The sequence below is a fragment of the Vollenhovia emeryi genome, unplaced genomic scaffold (genome assembly GCF_000949405.1).
Source record: "Vollenhovia emeryi isolate VEMERY1.0 unplaced genomic scaffold, V.emery_V1.0 DF939165.1, whole genome shotgun sequence".
In the NCBI taxonomy this organism is placed as follows: Eukaryota; Metazoa; Arthropoda; class Insecta; order Hymenoptera; family Formicidae; genus Vollenhovia; species Vollenhovia emeryi.
The window spans coordinates 1,203,457-1,223,403 of NW_011967201.1; the positions used below are offsets into that span (position 1 = coordinate 1,203,457).

Consider the following 19,947-nt stretch of genomic DNA (forward strand, 5'->3'; position numbering starts at 1 on the left):
TTCTTATGCGGAGCTCTAGCATAAATTTCTTGGTCAATTAGTTTACTATTTACACAATTATCTTTAGTATTCTTTTAAGATGGACGGACATGCAAAATTCAACTTCTAAATTATCTCTGTATCTCTTAACATCACTGCTGATTTTTTTCTTATTGCGTATTACTTTTTCAAAATTCCATGACTGTCAATAAAATCACGTGAATGCGTCGTGCTTAACTTTCTTTATTTCGGAGATTTTTAAACGATTTTCGGTTGAAACATGTGGAGCTAATCGACCAGCCGAAATCATTGGTCAGGCATGAATAGTCTCAACTATTATATATGCGACGATCTAGAATTCAATTGACGTTGATGTTACATGTAGAGCCAATCGACCAGACCCGAAATCATTGGTCAAGCATGAATAGTCTCAACTATTATTTGCGAGGATCAAGAATTCAATTGACGTTGGTGTTTCAGTGGTAGTCGACTCTCTTGTTTTTCGTTCTGCACGCCGTGACGATAACAACGTGACAGTCATCATCGTCACAGCGAGGATTAACAACGCGGCTCAAATTTTCATTTTTTGTGATATTCACACAAAACCATTTGACCTCGATTCCTCTAAACGACGCGTATGACGTACGAAATATCTTTGTTGAAAGGGCGAAGCCGTTTTCTCGCTAATCCCCCGTTATTTACAACGACGTCGTTGTTTATTACACTGAGCAATGACTATTTATTTTTCCCAAATAGTTCAATTTTCATGCAAATTCTTTTGTTTTCTCCTTGTACGACTTTTCCTAATCTCTACGATGCTCGGCAAAATTAAGAATTTACCTTATTCAGTTGATGTTAATTCTCAAAGATTTTGCAAAAATAATCGACACCTCCCATTCGCATCGCGTTGTTGGCCATGTGGACACGGAAACTCCGGCACTGTTATGATATTGAACGGAGATATTGTCATCGGTGCCTCAGTAGTAGATGTTCCGGTTACACTTTTCTTTTGTGCCGGTGACGAAGTGACGGTCATTATCGTCACGGCAATTATTAGCAACGCGTAAAATTTCATTCTCGATTTTTGCCACAAAATACAAACCGATAGCTTGCTCTTGATAAAGCTCAAACGATGTGTACGACGTGTGAAATATTCTCATAAAGGCAGAGCTTATAAAGACACTGTCGCTAATAATGCTGCGTAGTGACTGATTAATTTTTACCGACGATTCCACGAATTGACAAAATCACGATAATAATATCCGCTACAGACATTACGTCATATTTACACGATAACGTGTCAAAGGTGAAGCATATCTTTGATAAGAATGTATAAACATGAGTAATCTCGCAATACTCTGCAAAAACGATAACTTAATTCTAATTTTAATTTGTATTACTTGGAAAATCTGGCAATTATTTCTATGTAAAGATCATTTAAATTAAATTTTAACCACAATCTCAATATTCGTAAATTAAAGATATCGTAGCTAAATTACATATGGTTTTATGTAATAAATAAAAATATTTTTTTATTGTCTTTTCAGGTTCTAATTATTAATTTCTTTTACTACACGTTTTTCAACCGTATATTCTAGCTTTTTATTTTTTGAAGTAGTCTATCTGTATCGTAATTTATTTATTTTATTAATTTATTTTGCATACATTCTGCAGTTGTCTCTAATTTAAATCGATTTTTCCGCAATGATAAATTGTTTAATACAACGCTTCTTGGAAAATAGCCAATAATCGCAGTCAACGTTGTTTAATATGTTTAACTTAAGGTTATCGGAACAGCCAAGTGTCGTTTTGCATTTCAAATTGTATGTGAAATTCTATAAATATGCATATGCTAGTGGCTCGCGGAAAATATCATGTCCGCGAGATTGCGTGAATATCGAAATTATCGAACAATAGAGAGAAAGAGAAGATAGGGAGGGAAAGGGAGACAAAAGAAGCCTAGAATATCGCGACAGTTATATTTGGCAAAGCGCATAAAAAGTTAGCAATATTCTATGAGCAATAAAAGGTTTTATTTACTTATTATTGCTCAAATATTTCTGGAGTAGAAAAAACCTTTAGCCATATTTTATGAAGCCAATTTCACAGATGGTTAACTTTCTATGGGGGAAAAACTGTTGTGCAAGAAACGATTGGCTTTTATGACGATAAAATTTGACTTTGCAGTCCAACAAATATTTGACTTTTGCCACGAATAAAGTTTCGCTTTTAGTAACGAAATAGAGTAGGGCTTAAAACAAGACCAATATATATATATATATTTCTAGTTTCTAAATTGGAAAAAATTTTACCGAGCAGAGAATCGGTTCGATTTTTTCAAATAAAAACATTCAGCTTTTAGAATAAAACCTCATTTACAGAACGAATACAACCTTAAATGGATAAAACTTATTTAGTTTTTATAAAGTAAAATTTTATTTTCTTTCTCTTTTTTTGAGTAAACCGCGTTCTTACCGCGAGAATGGCTTTTAAGAGATTTTTTAAATTTGACTTTTTTATGTTTAACGAAAAGTGACTTGCAGATTTTAAAAAGCTGTATATTGAACAATATTAAACTTTTATAACAATGTAGCTTTTGACAAAATGTAACGTTTAATCCTAGAGTGCAACAAAAATGAATAGATCACCAACTTTTAACGCTCATAAATCCGATAACAAATGCGTTCGGTGTTTCGTAAATCGACCCATTTTCATAAAAGTATTTGCGTTAAAATGTTACAATAAAATTGCGCACTTATAGTTTTTTCAGCAAAAATAAAATCATGTTACTAAAATTCTAAAAACAAATATTTTATTAACGAAATTAACGATTGTTTATTTACTTAAATCAGATATTATCGATTTATAAATTTTGAACACTACATTAAGCATAAAATCAACAATATACAGAAATTTAGCGTACACATTTAATTTAATATTTCCAGTGGTTAATATCGATATTAACTAACGGTTTTGAATCTTAAATGGCAATTTAGCTTAAAATACCGTTTGAAACCAACTTCATGTCATTGAACTGTAAGAGTAATATTTTAAAATATCAAATAATATCCTGAAAATTTAAACAATATTTGTCTATCGACAGCCATTATACTCTGATGTGTTTAGTAAAAATTAATTAAATTTCCAACTATTTGGAAGCCACTTGCGTGAATTTCGTGGGCACGTCAATCAGAGGTTTAAAGACCGCTGGCGCAGAAAAAACAAAAGAACAAACTAACCGTGTGAAACGTTAATCAATACAATACGGGCCTCCATCGTCCGTTCGTGTCACGGCGATACCTCGTTCCGTTTCTCTCGATCTCGACAGTTGGTTCCGGCACGGTGATGATGTTCCTCTTGACCCGTCTTTTAATTTCGCTTCCGTCTTCCGTGACACCCGGCGTCTCCGCCGACAAAATGGCGTCGACCTCTTGCGTCTTATCGGGCGCGATTTCTACCACTTTTTCACTGTCAGCCGCTGGCGTTCTTTCAGCCATTGTAGCGATTCCTCGATTGTCGGATCCTTAAACGATTTTCGATAATCCTATTTCTCCCTCTAATCTGCCGTCAAATCTTTAAGGGATCCCTGTCTTCAGATCTTCCAGAATCCAGCCGTTGCTTCTGAATATTAAATAATTTTTTAAATTTTATGTAAATGACATTTTTTAATACGAGAGTCATAAAGAGAGAAAGAATGAGTGAGTAGGAGAGAGAGAGAGAGAGAGAGAGAGAGAGAGAGAGAGAGAGAGAGAGAGAGAGAGATTTTGAAAATTTTCGTAATTATTTCGGGGATCTTAAATCATATTCTTAAATTATATTCTTTAATATAAAATCGTACTCTCAGATTTTTAATGATAGATGTAAATAACATTTTCAAACGGAATCAGTATTTTTGTATTTAAAACAACGTTGCTTGATTTTCTAGAGAAACAATCTCACAGTTTTCTTTATTTTTTACAGCTTTGAAAGGAAAGAAATAGGATTTCTTGAACCAAACTGCGAGCTATATCTCTGAGAATGAACGCCATTAAACTATCCTTCACGCTTTTATAGCAACGATTCGTTCTTTTATCGTTTATTAGAGCGACCTCGAAATGTTTCCTGCCACATTATCAATTCGATCATCCCTTATTGCCACATCATAAAACTCGATATTTATTACCTTACTTTATCGATATTCTAAATATCTCTCTGCTTATGAATCTACTGCATATAAAAAGTAATATTTAATCAATAAAATTACGGTCTTTTTCCGACAGACGTATCAGATTGAATGTTGTATCTCAATTCTTTTTCAATGCTGCATTATTATTATACAGTTCTTGAGCTTACAATATTTAACATCTCGTAAAAACATATTTCATTTCCAGCGAATATAAAACAAATGTAAAAGCAGCATGTGTTTGCACACTTTTTCATCTTCTACGTTTTATGATGCTTGGAAAAGAAATTAGATGAGAAAATTAGTATTTTTACTTACTAGAAATCGATTTATAACTGCGTATTTAAGCACTTGAAAAGTTCTTGTCGACGTTCGCGATATTACAGCACAATGTACAACGTAGATATTTATCTGAACACATGTGTGTTATCTTTCGGCGCAATTTACCGCGTTTCTCGCGCTGTCCCTTTACTCGACGGCGATTTCGCGACAATTGAGGTTTCTCTTTCCTGGCCGCTCGATACTCGGTCTTATCGTTATCGGTTGCTATCAATTGGCAAACGTTGAGCCTTATCGCGAATAGCCTTTACGCTCTTTATTGCGCTCGAAAACGGATTCCGGGATTAGAAGCGTTCCGCGAGGCCCTTCAGCTGCGCTCTCGGCGAAGCGCTCTCGACTATTATTGCGGGACGAAAGGCAAACGCTCTTAACGCTGTCATCATCGTTCGAAAGTAAATTCGGGCTACAAACGTGGCCGCGAAGAATAGAATGCAGTTGCAATGGATTACAGTTAGACTCTGGAAATTGCAGTTGCCGCGGGGGAGAGCGCGGCAGGCAAATAAAGAAGGGCACGCGATCGATTACTAGAGATTCCCCTTTAATCTTCTAGTGGCAAGAGGCGAAATCTCACGAACTTCCTTTCGCGAAGGAAGTGCGAAGCCTCTCCACGGTTCTGCGAGAAAAATCGTTCGCTTACCGAGCGATTAAATCGAACGGTTAAATACAACGCTCGCGTGGTTGTATTAAACTATTTTTGTTAAGAGTAAGATCAATCTAGATTTACTACAATCTAGATTCTTTGTCGTTTACCTTGAAATTAATTTCCTCTAGCTCGTAAGAACTTGCTTGTGCATTGTCAGAATTAAATCTTTTAGTTGATAAATGATGATTAATTTTGAATTATTTGTGGGAGAATTTTTTATCTAATTTAATAATTTTATTATCGCAATAGTTTTTAAACAAGGACGGGATTACGAAAAATGTTACTATTGAAAATTTGCATAATACATGTAATATGTATATTCGTAATATTTCAAAAGTATTGATACTCTGGAAGTTTCAGAAAAGTCTTCAATTTTTGTTAAATGTATAATTTTTCATGTCAAATACAGTTTGTGGAATGAAAAATTAAGTTTATAAATCGTTATTATTTCACTTTGCAACTACTTCAAACATCGGTGATTTTTACATCTTTTTTGCTTTATACGTAAAGCTCTTTCTCTCTCTTTCTCTCTCTAAAAAACTTGCGTCAAACTTCCGCAGCAGGCAATTTATTGATAAATTCGTAACATTTTCGCAACTTCGTAATATTCACCACTGGACATTTTAATAACCGAGTTTTAAACTAGAATTGCGTTAAAGAAGACGTTACTTAAAAATAATTAACTGTGAAGTGAGATATTGTCACTTGTCTGCATCCTCGAAGGCCGACAAGTTTGAAGTTTCGATAGGAAAAGATCGACTGAATTTGTCAAAGGATACGGTCTCTCTTTCGCGAAGTTTGACGTTCTCATAAAATACCTTGAATATTCTATGCATTTTAGAAGTACCTCTCTCTCCGACATCGGTTATCTGCACCGAGAGTGGCATCTCGATATTAAAGATTTAAGTGGGACTCGTTAAATAATTGCGAAATACGGTGTAACGTAATTCTCTCCGTGGAGACTTTAATCGAATTACTAATAGAAAAGCAAACGCGTTTTATGCTGCCGCCACACGGAAAGTAAATTCCAGCTGGTTGGGAATGCGACAGTGAAGAATGAAACGCGATTACAATGGGCTACAATTAGGCTACTAAAATGGGACAAAATTCCCGAGGAAATGTTGTCGGACTGTAGGCGTTGTGGCGCGCGAATAGAAGCCGATACATCTTCTCTAGATCAATATCTTGCAATGAAAACAACCAATATGATATTTCGGGACGTAGAAATAGAACAAAAGCCAATGTTATTATATCCACAGGTTTGGAATATTCAGACATTTGTTTGGCTTCAAAACGCGGGACAACACCGCTCGCTCTCATTGAAAGCGTTGCAACAATATTGTTGCAGATTATGTCCTAAATTAAACTCCCGAATTTTGATTAAAGTCCATGTCTTGTAACGAGAGTTTGCGGAATCAAATTTTGCAATACAGCGAGGGATCAAATGCTCGAAAGTGCCGAGATGGAGTTTTCTCGGGCTCTCGAAGTTATAATTTCCGCGCCAGCTGTCAAAGCTCGCGGATAATTACATTCGCAAATCTTTATTGTCCCATTCTGCGGCCATTTCGACCATTTAGCAAGACATTTATGAGACAAAAGGCAAAAATAACGGCAGCTTTGAATCGACTTTATTTATGCAGCTCGGCGCCGGGGAATTAAATAAGACGTGGACATGACTTGACGCAGCGCGATTATATCGTCGAGAATCACGACTCTATATCTCGGCATTTTATGTATTCCGCCAATGCGTGCCGACTGCCCTTCCATTTTTCGCAAAAGCAAAATATCCAAGTCCCGTTCTCATACGTGCCTCGTTGAAATAACTCCGCGGAACTTTGGAAACTTTGCGAAGAGCGACAAAAAGAAGGTGGGGTTTAAGAGCAACCGTGGAGAGTCAGGAAATTTTCAAATGCCTTTTGTTTAGCAATCTTATGCGAGCCTGCCAGCAGTCGTTTCCGCGACAACGGGAATACCGTGGCGGACGTAACGCTTTGTAGAGACTACGAGGACGCTTACTTCGTTGCGAGTGAAATTGTTTTCACGACCGCCTTCGCTTAGTTAGTTTTAACAGAATTTCGCCTCCACCAGCTCGACGTATCTTTCTCTCCCTCTTTCCCCGTGGCTTTCTCTTGCCTGAAAATCTCGTCGTAAAAGCGATACAAGGTGTGTTAAAACCGCGGGTCCTTCCAACCGCCGGTATATTGAGTCACAAACCGAGAAAAATGATAATTGCTATAAAGGCGCCAGCAGCTACGAAATTATTAACTGAATAAGGTAAAAGAATTTGGGTCAATTGGTGCAAGTATTCAATTATCGATGCAGGTGACAAACAGAAGTAAAATTAAGTAAAGGAGATGTTTCGTTAAACTTAACGAAACTCTGTCTCGAAACGTATTCAATTTAATACGTAATTATCAAGGTGTATCACGTTAAAATCATATAACAGAGTCATGGTAATATATTGGAGAAACATTTAACAATGGGAAGAAAAATTGTGCGTGATTTCACATTTATTGAACGTGTCAAATTCGGTGGAAACTGTACAATTTTCGCGCGCCTAGCAACAGATATTTCAAGTCACTCCCGAAAATGCGAGTAATATCATTAACCGTTGCCTATGTGACTAATAATACGAATGGAACTCATGTACTTTGATGCGCCCTTGCGACGCGCATTATGCATCTCGCGAAAGCGCTGACGAGTTACGCTGACGAGTTACGTATGGAATCAAAGAGACAACGACGATGACGAAGACGCGAGGATGATAACATTCGGCACCGCGACAGCCGCGTCGTTGCCTCCCCATTGGGAATTTCTCCATCTCCACCCCCTCCTCCTTCTCCTCCTCTTTCTCTCTCGGTTATCTACGCGTTCGTGCATCGTTTATTTCACATCAAGTGCAAGCTGGGGAATCTCCGTTTCACAGATATGACAGATTCTTCAGGGAGACAGAGCAGAAACTGAATTTCTTACAATCTCGAATGAGAGAGTCGCAATTGAAGCGGAGGGTGCTAATTAAAAGAGTTATTAAATCTCTGGCGTTCCATTTTTCATTGGTTTACTTTCCATTTATTTATTCGTCTTATTTTACATTTTATTTTATTATACACTTCATCTTTTTACTTACTTATTACACTTGATCGACCGAACTTTATCGTTCTTGAATTTTCCGATTTAATTTATGAAGATTAATTTACTCGAATATTCCATTTGCTTATCATTTGCCTGAATCTGAAACCAACTTTACTTTAATTTTATTTGTAGCTTTTCCCTTTCTTATTTTTTATTTGTTAATTAACGAACTAATTTTTGAAACATTATCTATGTTAATAACTAATTTTATTAGACTGTAATATTTATGATTTTCTTCTCTATCTTTCATAAATATCGGCAATAAGTCTTTAATTGTTCGGTTAGATATATTTTTCATGGTAAAAATGTTTCACGTTTGTAAAGTTGCAATACTTAGAGCTTCTTTTATTTGTTCGAATCTATATTGTCCTGCACGCCACATCTCTTAACAAAGAAACCTGACAGTTGACAAATAAAAAGTGGAACTTAATAGAGAGAAAAGAGAAGGTGAGATCTAAGTACACTAGTATCTAGGCCAATGACTATCCAAGCAAACTAGGATCAAAGCCAAGCCTTATATGCTAGGACTCCTTGAAATCTGGGTGCCAGGAATTTGGTATTCAGGGAAGTTAGCATCCAAGCATGTTAGGACCCAAGAAAATTAGTACTTAAGCAAATTAGGATCACGCTAAAGTCATGTATAAGGTGTCCCCGGCCATTTCAACCGACTATACTTTTCGAGCGGTCAATTTGCCGATCGTTATCGCACGCGCGACAGCAGTCATAACTTGTCGGGAGTCCGAATTTCCGAAAAGTTCGATATTGAATCTCCATTCGGGCAAACTTTAGTCGAAATTATCTGAGAAGAGGAAGATATAAGGTACAGTTACACTTCCGTAGGTGACTACAAGCGAGCGAGTAATCCATCGAGTTTCCTTGAAGGAAAGATTGGCCAAGTTTGTCGAAGGATCAGCAGACTGGAAGGAAATGCAATCGGTCGCGAACACCTTGTATCCCACGCTTGCCGAAAGCCGGCTTCTTGTTCCCAAGTTTCCGCCGGATCTTTAACTCCGCGGATCGGGGTAGGGCGCGATAGCGTTATAATTACTGGTAATTATGTCAGTTCTGTGTCCGGCTGAAAAATCCACTTAGCCAAGGCCATCCAGTTTCCCGCTCCATTTCGCGCCCGGACGGTTAAACGAATTATCTGCTAGAGAAGAGTTAGCGGATCTAATTTGTAATACGGTAACCGGCCTGGGCTCGGGCTTTCGGCACGGGTCACCGCGTTACCACGGCATCGGGAGTTTGCGAAAACCTCCGAGGCACATGCGCACCTAATTTATACGTTTAACCGGTTACCTTATTATCTCCGACCTAACTTGCGCCGGAATTACGCGCCGATAATTATACACGTCACGTCCCGACATTCTTATGAAACAACTCGGGAATAATGAAACGCACATGTGCGCTTCGCCCATCGCATGATGACGGGTAAATAAATAAACGCAACGCGAGTACACAGCGAGAGAGCAGATAAAATCAATTAAGGTCAATTTAGTAGATAATTGGTACGTGGGATTTATACGTAAAATCTCGCCGTGGAACGGCGGCGAAATTTCTTTTCCTTCGGGAAGCAAATTTGGAGCACATTTTTTTCTTAGCGCGTAAAGATATGCACACAAGGGAAAACGCTGTGTTAACGCGGAATATAAAATTGGGAAGCGCAAATTTTCGGGTAATCAAATTAGACATTGTCTTGGCCATTATAATATATGATGCATTCAGGTTTATCTCTCTGAATAAATTTATGTCAATCGATTCATATTAAACAAATTAATACAATCGGGAATATGAATGAAGGAGGGTAAAAAGCATTTTCATCGAACATTAGGTAAAATGTGACGTGTGTGAATATTCTCTTAGCATTAAAATTATTTCGTCCCAGAGGCTCAAACATTGCTGCTTTTAGTTAATTTCATTTTCTATATACATTAAATTGCGCCCACCACAACAACATTCCTTCTAATATGCGCGTAAAATGTTGCTGTAACGCGATTATCGGGCAGACACCATCCCGGACATACATATTTAAATATACCCTACCGCGAGCATAATATACCCATTTTTTTCTCCACAAAAAATACAATCTACCTCACGTATTCCGTAAAAGCCCTACGGCTACGGTCCTCGTTTTGTATTTCGAGTGAATTTAAAAAGAAGCATCGTCTTAATTGAGATTTTGTATATTCGACATTCGCAAAACACGCAGTGCTCTGCTCCTGATAAACAAACGATTTACAAACGTGGTTAAGTGCATGTTCTAGGTGTACTTGCATACTTGCACAGTTATTTACCTATATTTGTTTATTTGCGAAATTTTTAATGCAACTTACCGTTGCCTCGACTAATATAGATTGCGAGAGTATTTACGTGCACTTAATCGAACAATAACAAGACTCGGAGTCTACTTAACTTAATGGAAGGTGAAGTCGCGCTTTCGTGAAAGCGATGATAATTCGGAATTCCCGTTGAAACCCAGGCCTTTCGCAGCTGCAATCGATAATCGATACGACCAATTTGATGAACACGGGGCCGAGATATTTCCAGCATTCCTCACCTTCCTGGCGATGAAGTATGTAGATATTATACCCCTTATAGAATCTTATTATAGCCCGGCGAAAATCCTTAACCATAGCTTAAATATGCCCGTATATACGGAGTGTACCGAAACAATCGTATTTCCTTCCAGCCGCACCGTTTTCGACTCGAGCTCAATTTCTCCGTAACGATGTTATCGGGAACAATAAATTGTTGTAACTTTGTAACTTTGGGACGTCGCAGTAGTAATGTTAAATCGACAATTTGTGTTAAACCAAAACCCGTTCCAAATTATGGAATGAAGTTGTCTATTATAAATGAAATAGCGACGTTAAAAATATATAATTTTTAACATTAACGAAAAAAGCTTACAGCAAAGGCAGCTCTATCGTGTAATTCCATTTCCCGCTTTTGTATTTACGTATGATATTTTTACTTAATCTGATTTCGATTTAATCTGATTTTATTTCATTACAAACGGGAGACTTGTCTGTGCTTCTCACAGTTTTCAAATATTTATATTGATTGACGTTGCCCGGTAGAATAATTGGATTAAATGCTGCAGGAAGAATCCAACCAACAACCGCAACATTGTTAGCTGGTTTTTGCATACAGGACGTGATCCAATTAACCATCTTCCTGTGTAAATAAAATCAAACTTTGCACTGTATAAGAAGAGAGTACGAAAGAAAACAGTATCGTCCCGTTAATTGTATGTTCGCGGTGAAAAGCCTCGATTCGTACGTACCAAAAATTACCGATTGCAACAAGTTTTCGCAGAAGCAGCCTTGCGGGAAACGGAGCAGAAGGCGACATTAAATCAATATTCAATTTATTTTAATGGCAAATTTAGATATGTTGTAAATGTGCTGTCATATGAGACGAAGAGTTAATCTAAAACACGAACGGAACTCAGTTATGCAAATTGATTTAACCGTTCGGAGAGCTTTCAGTTCTATTCCGAGAACGGCCATTTGAAGTCTCTGTGTCAATAGAGCAAGATTCTGTCTCTCTCTCCAGCCCCTCTCTCTCTCACTTTCTACGAAACAATACAGCGATATTAATTGTTGCCGGCCTCCAACGTGGAAATGGGAAATACTAGCCTTTGCGAAATGCTATCGCAGCCCTGCCATAGTTCGGACGAAAATTCTTGCGATTTCATGGTAACAATGGCGCGTGGTGGTATACGAGGGTATATTGCCATTTTCGTATTTGCCTTCGTTCCACGTTCAATTTCGAGATGTTTTTCCAAAAATTCGTAGTATTCCCTTCGTCCGCAGCGGGATATAAAACTACTCATTGCTGTCTCAATATAAAATTGTTGTGCAGTCTGTAACGATGGAATAACGCTCGAAAGATATCTGTTTCCTGTGAAGTTGCACTCACAGAAAAAATTTCCGGATCCAATGCTATTACACTTCAATGTATCATAAAATGGGATCGTTATAGCGCCAATCATATTTGTTATAGAGAAAAGAATATTTTTATCTCAAATGAAAAATTCTAAAATCTAGAATAAAATGATAGTATGTATCGCCTTTTGTCGAATATCGTGGTGCAAACTTCGTGCGTTTTAAGATGGGGGGAAAATTTATTCTAAACGCAAGAATATATAAACTCACATTTATATAAGTTACTCTTGGCTCAATATAATAGCAAGAATATGTAAATAATAAGTCAACCCTTTTTAATTCGATAGAGGAGAAAAAGAATTGTTGATTTTATTTTGACATTGCCTTATTTTTACACTAAATGAGGTTGTGTGAAATATAAATGCGTCAAGAATACTTTTTGTCTCGGTAACAGAATCCTTTCTGCACAGAAAAAATTTCTGGATCCAACGCTATTACACTTCAATGTATCATAAAATGGGTTCGATATAGCCCCAATCATATTATAAAGAAAAGAATATTTTAATCTTAAATGAGAAATTCTAAAATCTAGAATAAAATGATAGTATATATCGGCTTTTATCGAATATCGTGGTTCAAACTTCGTGCGTTGTAAGATGGGGGAAAATTTATTCTAAACGCAAGAATATGTAAATTCACATTTATATAAATGACTCTTGTCTCGATATAGTAAGTCAACCTTTTTAATTCGATAGAGGAGAATAAGAATTGTTGATTGTATTTTGACATTGTCTTATTTTTACACTAAATGAGATTGTGAGAAATATAAAGGTATCAAGAATATTTTTGTCTCAGTAACAGAAATCCTTTCGGAGAGTGTGGACTCTTGTGCTTCGTAACGAGATATTGTATTCGATCCGTTTGAGTTTTCATGCGCTATAAGAAGTTACGTCTTCGTTATATTCCCTGACGTGAACACAGATCAGAGATAATTATCTTGAATTTTACATTTCAATACTTTTAGCTCGTGCGTTTAAAAAAGGGGGGGGGGCGGAAAGAGCAATTGAAATGGAGTTTCATGCTAAAGTTTCCGTGCCTATGTAACTAAGCAATTAAATTTATTTAGTGTTCGCTGTCCGAGTGAATTAAAACGCTTTCGCTACGTAGCTAAAACGTTTCCACTTCACTGGACTAAGTGAAATCACCATTCACGAAATATCCGAACGATATGTTCGCCGGTAGCGAAAATTCGCTCGCAATCGCACGTCGGAAATAACGTCGCTCACGCCGTTCCCGCGTTTAAATCCAAAAATGCAAAATTTCACGGACCACTGCACGCAGAAATCATGGTAAATGTCGGCGGATGGAAAAGAACGGGGCTATGTCGCCCCGAAGAATGCAATATCCGTTTAAAGGAAATTTGTTATCAGCGCAACTGCGAACGCATCGTAATTCTTGCAAATCAAGAATCGATACCGGCCAACTATCGAAAGAGGGGGAGTCGGACGGGTTCGTTATACAGGGTGTCCCAGACCCGGGGCGGTGCCGTTATTCAGTGGCAAGAGGGTTAAAAATAATTGCGACGGTTTCAATATCGAGAAATTAATTTTAGACCTAAATAATTGAGAAACGATTTCGCATTGAGCCCCGCAATTTCGAAGGGACAGCAATATCTTCCGCCGCGATCAGGTTTCGCGAGAATTTTAATAGAACGTTTGCGAGTAATATTACCAAAAAAAAAGAGTCCTGCGAAAGAAGAAAAAAAGAATCGACGCCGGATATTATGCAGGTTCATTGAATGCTACGGAGTAGCAAGTGCTGATATCGCATATCTGTTCGCCGTGCAAAGCAACCATATTGCGTTTTAAGCCGGAGGAAGGATTATCGGGTTACATGAGTTGAGAATCAGCGGAAGATATATTGCACGCATAATCGGCTGCAACACGCGCACTGTTGAATTATGCATCAGGAGACACGAAGCAAGAGAATTTGATTCGATGTTAAAGATATATAAAACGAGAGCGTTGAGCAGACACGTGTGAGCCCAAGAGAAATTATGAAAAATCGTGAAATAGGGTTTTAATATTACCACTTACCCGACGGCGTTCGCACTTTTCATGTGTAAATTCAGGCCGGATTTTCGAGAATCTGCATTTCTTCCCGCCTTACATGCGCAATAAAAATTGTTCTCACACTCACGCCGTAGAATTCCCCCGTCCTCTTCTTTCGAGACGTTCTACGAATAACAAAGAGCGCGCGCGGTCGTTCAGGCCCGTGTCAATTCCCGAGGGCGCGGGGGAAATACAATTATACAAGTTCGCGGAAATGCCAGTTAGGAACAGATGTTAGTTACTGCTTGAATTGCGTAAAAACAGACGTTAGTTTCTGGTACTAATGTAATTCCGATAAGAGCGGCGTCGGCGCCCTCGCATCCCCCCGCGCCGGGGGAGATTTCACCCCGGCGAAGTAACCGGCGCAAGTCGGTCGCGCTCAAGTCTAACGTGCAAGCCTATCTTATACGGGGGTTTAATCGCAAAACGTATGATTTATCGTTCGCAGGGGCACCAGCGGTATCGACATAGACCTCCGCCGGGTAGACATAGATCAGTGCCCGTTGCCGGCTGGATCCACGCAGCTCAACATATTCGCCGCCAGCGACAAGTGCAAAAAGCGCACCACCGAGGTAATGCTAATTTCTCGCCGCGTTCTTCTCCGCGAGGATCGATGTTTCCCGCGAGTGTCCTTCGCGCGGTGTCGGGCGCGACGCGCGCTTGAAACGTACCGCACGGAATAGGGCGAAACCCACCGGGGGAGATGTTTTTCCGCGTGGCGACCGACTCTATTTGTAAATGCCACTGTCGACCCTGCCGCGCTAGCGTCCACCGCGCGAAAAACACCCCGCTCGCGCAGCGTTTTTGTCTTCCCCCCCTGACAAACCGCGCGCGCGTTATCGCCGTGTTTTACTTTCCATAGATTAAAACTCGCAAATTGTAATTGAGAGAGAGAGAGAGAGATTTCTTTTCACACAAAAATGTTTTCAAGTGTAAATTCCTCTTCCGTCGAGATTATTGAATTTTTGCGGATTTAAATCGTTGGATTTTGATAGTTAAATTGCAGCGCGTCGGTCACGTGCTCTCCTTGGTGGATTTCTTGATAAATTTCACGGAACGTTTGCCGTAATAAAAGCGTGGAATGGAACCGACGTTAACGTCCCTTTGTAACGCGATTTGAAATTCTCCATTAAAATTTAAATTACAAATTTTTAACATCTTCATTATTATGGCAGATGTCAGTCTAAATTTTTGAAAGTTCAGCTCTTCCTCACGTAAGAGCGCGGGTAAATACGCGGGGAAAAATCCTGGGGAAATTACGGGGAATCTACGAGTGGCGTACATATCACTTGTCGGCCGACGCCTTATGTAAACCCGAAACTTTAAACCCCCGTGTTTTTCGGAAACCACGTTTTTCCGATTCGCGGCAACGATAACTCACGAACTTGGAGAGGATCGCAATTTGGAGGGAACGTTTTCAAGCACACTTCTCGCCGTCGGTCGCGTGAACTGCGGGGCTTTCGAGGGGTAAAACATGTTCGTTGTTATAAAAACGATATAAGAATCATTTTTTACGTTTTTTCCCCCTCCTCTTTGCCTTTCATGACGCTGTTCCGTCCCATTTTATCTTTATTTTTTTTTATTTCCCCTTTTATTTGTTTTCACCACTTCGGACTGGTTCACTCTGTGGCACGGTCGTAGTTTATCGTAGGTCTTCATTTTAATGGAGACTTTCATTATGACTGTGATATTTTTTAATATTACCTCGTTTTTTTAAACGGTAATAGCGCTACACAAATGTATACGAAAGGCAACGTATTTCGCCAGTTTTTACGCCACGTACAATCCCTTCTGATAAAATGTTTTTAATTTTGCTGTTTCGAATAGATCTCGTAAACCTCCACATTTAAGTATTAAGTCCGGACGTTGTGGTCTCAACATTGATCTCGAGTGATTTAACATTGGCCCACTTTAAATTCATCTTAACGAGGCCTCGACACTAATTTATTTTACATTAATCTGAAATATAAGATTTGTATCAATTAGAGACATAAACGCCATTTTAGTGGTCGAGTTGGCTAACAAGTAAACCTACCTAGGTGGGGACACACTGATTTTTATGAGTGTTGAATATGTTGTTTTTCAGCTCAAAATAAGGGACACATATTTTTTTATATGTGCCTATACGCAATTTTAGGTGATGAAATACCCTTTGAAGAAAATTTGATTTTCTCTTTCGGGGTGAATATAGAAAGTGTAAGAGCTAGAAAAAAATTTTTTAATGAAAGTTGAATCGTTTCAATAGTACTTTAAAACATATGAGCAAAAATTTTTTAATTTTTTTAATACCTCTACCACTCAACATTTTTTATTACAATTTTGAACTTTATTATATACGGTTGACTTCATAATAAAGTAAGTTGTAACTTATTGCTAAAAAAGTTTCAAAATTTTCAATTTTTTTTCTAGCTTTTACACTTTCGTCAATATTCGTCCCAAAGAGAAAATCAATCTTTCACCACCTAAAAGTTCATATCGGGACGTATAAAAAAATACGTGTCCCTTATTTTGAGCTGAAAAACAACATATTCAACACTCATCAAAATCGGTGTGTCCCCACTTGGGTAGGTTTACTTGTAAAACACAATCCGTCACGGATTGAGGGAGGTTCCAGGTTCGAGTCCTGGCTGAGGTAATATTTTTCACAATAAGAATTTTAAATTTAGTACGGGGAGAGGAGGTTATTGTAATGAAGGTTTAGCATTTAAAGTACAGCATTTAAAATAATTTATCAAAATCGTTCAGCGATTTTATAACACGTGAATTCACTGCCGATAATTATTCCACCTAACGAATAACCTGCGTTATATGTCCGGAAAGTATCGGCGCGCAGAACAGGTCGGAAAAAATACGGTATGTGGATTCGCGTAGTAATTTAATTGGCTACCTCCACCTGTGCCAGGTCCGAAATGGCGTTTATGTTTCTAATTGATTTAAATCTTAAAAAGGACCGAGTTAAAATATAAGATTTCCCTTTAACTCTCTCGGATTAATCAGTTAATAATTGAATTCTCGAGTGGCTAAAATACCCATGATTGTTTCCACGATTTATGAAATTGTTCTCTTCGCGAAAGCAACGTGAAAACTACGCTGTTACGAACGTTACTTTAAATTACAAGCTAAGCTGATACACGTGCACGAGGCGGACCGGATAGAGTAAGCTTCAATTTTTCAAGTGTGACACATTGTAATGAAATATGGATAAATTTGTAATCAAGCGGGACACTCGATCGTGTCCAGCCGCGAGAGCCGTGAATCAGACCAGCTATCGCGAAACAATTCCAACGGATTACAGCCCGTCCCTAATAACGAAAGGCTTGAACACGTAGCGCTGATTAGATACAATTGATCGTTTTGTCTTCTATTCGCAGTGCATCGCCATCCCCGGGCTTGGCTTCCGCCGCGGTAGTTATCGATGCGTTTGCAAACGAGGCTTCTACTACCCGGACACGAAATCGGACAAGAGGTACTACAATGGCACGGTCATTGAAGAAGAGTACGAGAGATTGATGATGGTGAGTAGTTTAAAGCTGAACTAATGTGTAAAAGCAGCCTCGCCCTCCATTTTCCGCACCGCAGGACGCTTAATGCTGTTTTGTAATATCTACCTTCCCCCCCCCCTACCCTCCCCCTACCCCGCGGAAGCCGAAATTACTTCACTATAAGAGGAACGAAATTATGGTAACAAAATATGTAGGGTATTTCGTCTTCATCAAATTTTGATGAGCCCTCGTCGCAATAACGGGCTCCTTTACCAAATGTGAAGTCGATTACGCGAGCCCCGGCGCATATCGATGGGAGAGTCTCCCCGTTAAACTTTAGCGCGGCAGAAGAATGGAAATACGCACATTTTGTATCTTTCAATTTGCGAAAGGTCTACAGAAATTGATTTTCGATCGGAAAGTAATTTGCGATTTCGCCGACGGATTAAATAAAATCCTTTGTCCTCTCTGCACGCCAATATTCAATTATGATCGGAACAATTATTCGCTTCGGAGGGGGGGGGGGGACCGAGGGAAAAAACTATTTAATTTTCCGCAAATGTACGAATGCGAAAGATCGGCGAGCGCGCGCGGCGTGCAATTTGAAATACATTTCGACGAATTTTCGATAAATTTAGCTCGACGTTATTGCACGCGTAAAATGCAGTTTGAATGGAATATCCAGCTGATATCAGCGTCTCGCGCGCGCTCCACTTTCGTCCCGTTCGCTCACGCCTCCTCCATTCTCCGGCCTCAAAAACAGGATCGCGGAGCGGAAGATCGCAGCGACAGCGCAATTAGATCGTCGCTGGCGGCAACGGCGTTTACGGCGTAACGCACGTTAGCGCGCATTCTATTACGTCGGACGGCGTAGGAGAGACGACATTTTTTTTCCCCCCAGTGCAGTTTTCACGTCCGTCGGCCCAACCGTCACTTCTGCGCTCGCAGGAGCGAAATGGGTATTGACAGCGAGGCGCGATGGCATCTATTGTCACCGCGTGTTACGTATCTTTTGTGATTTGATGGGCATTTCCATCGCTCGCGCGACGCGCGACGCGCTAAAACTATTTTCCAGCCGTGCCCTTCGGTACTTGGCGCGACCGTTTGTAACCGCAAACGGTTACAATGGGTGACGTCTCCTCCGCCGAATATCCTTAATAACCGGGAACCCGGGATATTAACGACGTGTCATCCTTTTTTTTTCGGGGGACGCGTCGTGGGCAGCGCCGATGTCCGCATTGTTGGCGTGAAAGAGCGCCAGAAAGGGGGAACTCGGAAATGATTATTCTCCAGTTTTTCACGGGAGACATCTCCTTCCTTTTGCCGTCGCGACAGAAAGTTGGATGAAAGGAACTCGGAAATGATCATTACACTTACTAGTCTTTCATACCGGAATATCTGATGATGCATATCTCATTGTGCGGGATCTCTCGGGCGTTCCTTGCCCCAAAGATCGACCTCTTACACGTGACTGTCCGCCTCTGAATCGAAGCAGCGCGACGATCTTCGACCTCGTCCTAATTATATTAATTTACGGATAATTTCTGAGAAAAACTCTTTCGCCACTTTGTTTCTCGTGGATTATATTTTTACGACGCACGTCGACTCTGGTTAATGCCCGTGCGTTTATGAGATTGTATCCGGAACTGCGGAGAGAGGAAACTTTCGAGGAGAGAAATACGCGAACGTACAGAATAGCATAATTATATGTTACGATTACCATGAATCGTTGAAACGCCGTAGACGAGACGTCGTCGGGTTTGGAATGATGAATTAAACGGCTCGTTTCTTCCAGAGTCTTCTATTTTACTAACTTACAGTCGCCTAGCGAGCGTGCAGTCACGACGACCGCTGAGCAAGATCTAGCAGGTAGGCCTGCAGTCCCTTTGATGCTACAAATACTTCGAATTCTTCTTCTCCTTCTTTCTTTGCTAAAAGGAGGGAGAAGAGGAACGCTTCGGAAGCATTCGTAGCAACCAGATGGACCGTAATGTGTGACGAGCAAGTCCCAGTCTACAACAGATGATTTTAGCCCTAAGCCTTAAGGGGATGCTGGAGTGATTCTGCACTTTCGCACCTTTTGCACTTAAAACTGTCTGTTTCGTGGAAAGATTTGTGTAATACACAAATTAAATGGCACGTGTACAGATGATCGAAAGCAGCTTGCTATTCCGGCTAAATGAAAGAACAATATGACATCACTGAAACT

General features: G+C 39.4%; 1 protein-coding gene across 1 annotated transcript in view; it reads left to right on the forward strand.

Annotated features, from left to right (window-relative positions):
* Positions 1 to 19,947, forward strand: part of LOC105564424 (probable G-protein coupled receptor 158) — an 85,727-nt gene that overhangs the window by 43,476 nt on the left and 22,304 nt on the right. The window contains exons 3-4 of the mRNA XM_012016773.1: positions 14,705 to 14,828; positions 17,628 to 17,771. Of these exons, the coding sequence (XP_011872163.1) occupies positions 14,705 to 14,828; positions 17,628 to 17,771 (268 nt within the window). The remainder of the gene's footprint in view (positions 1 to 14,704; positions 14,829 to 17,627; positions 17,772 to 19,947) is intronic.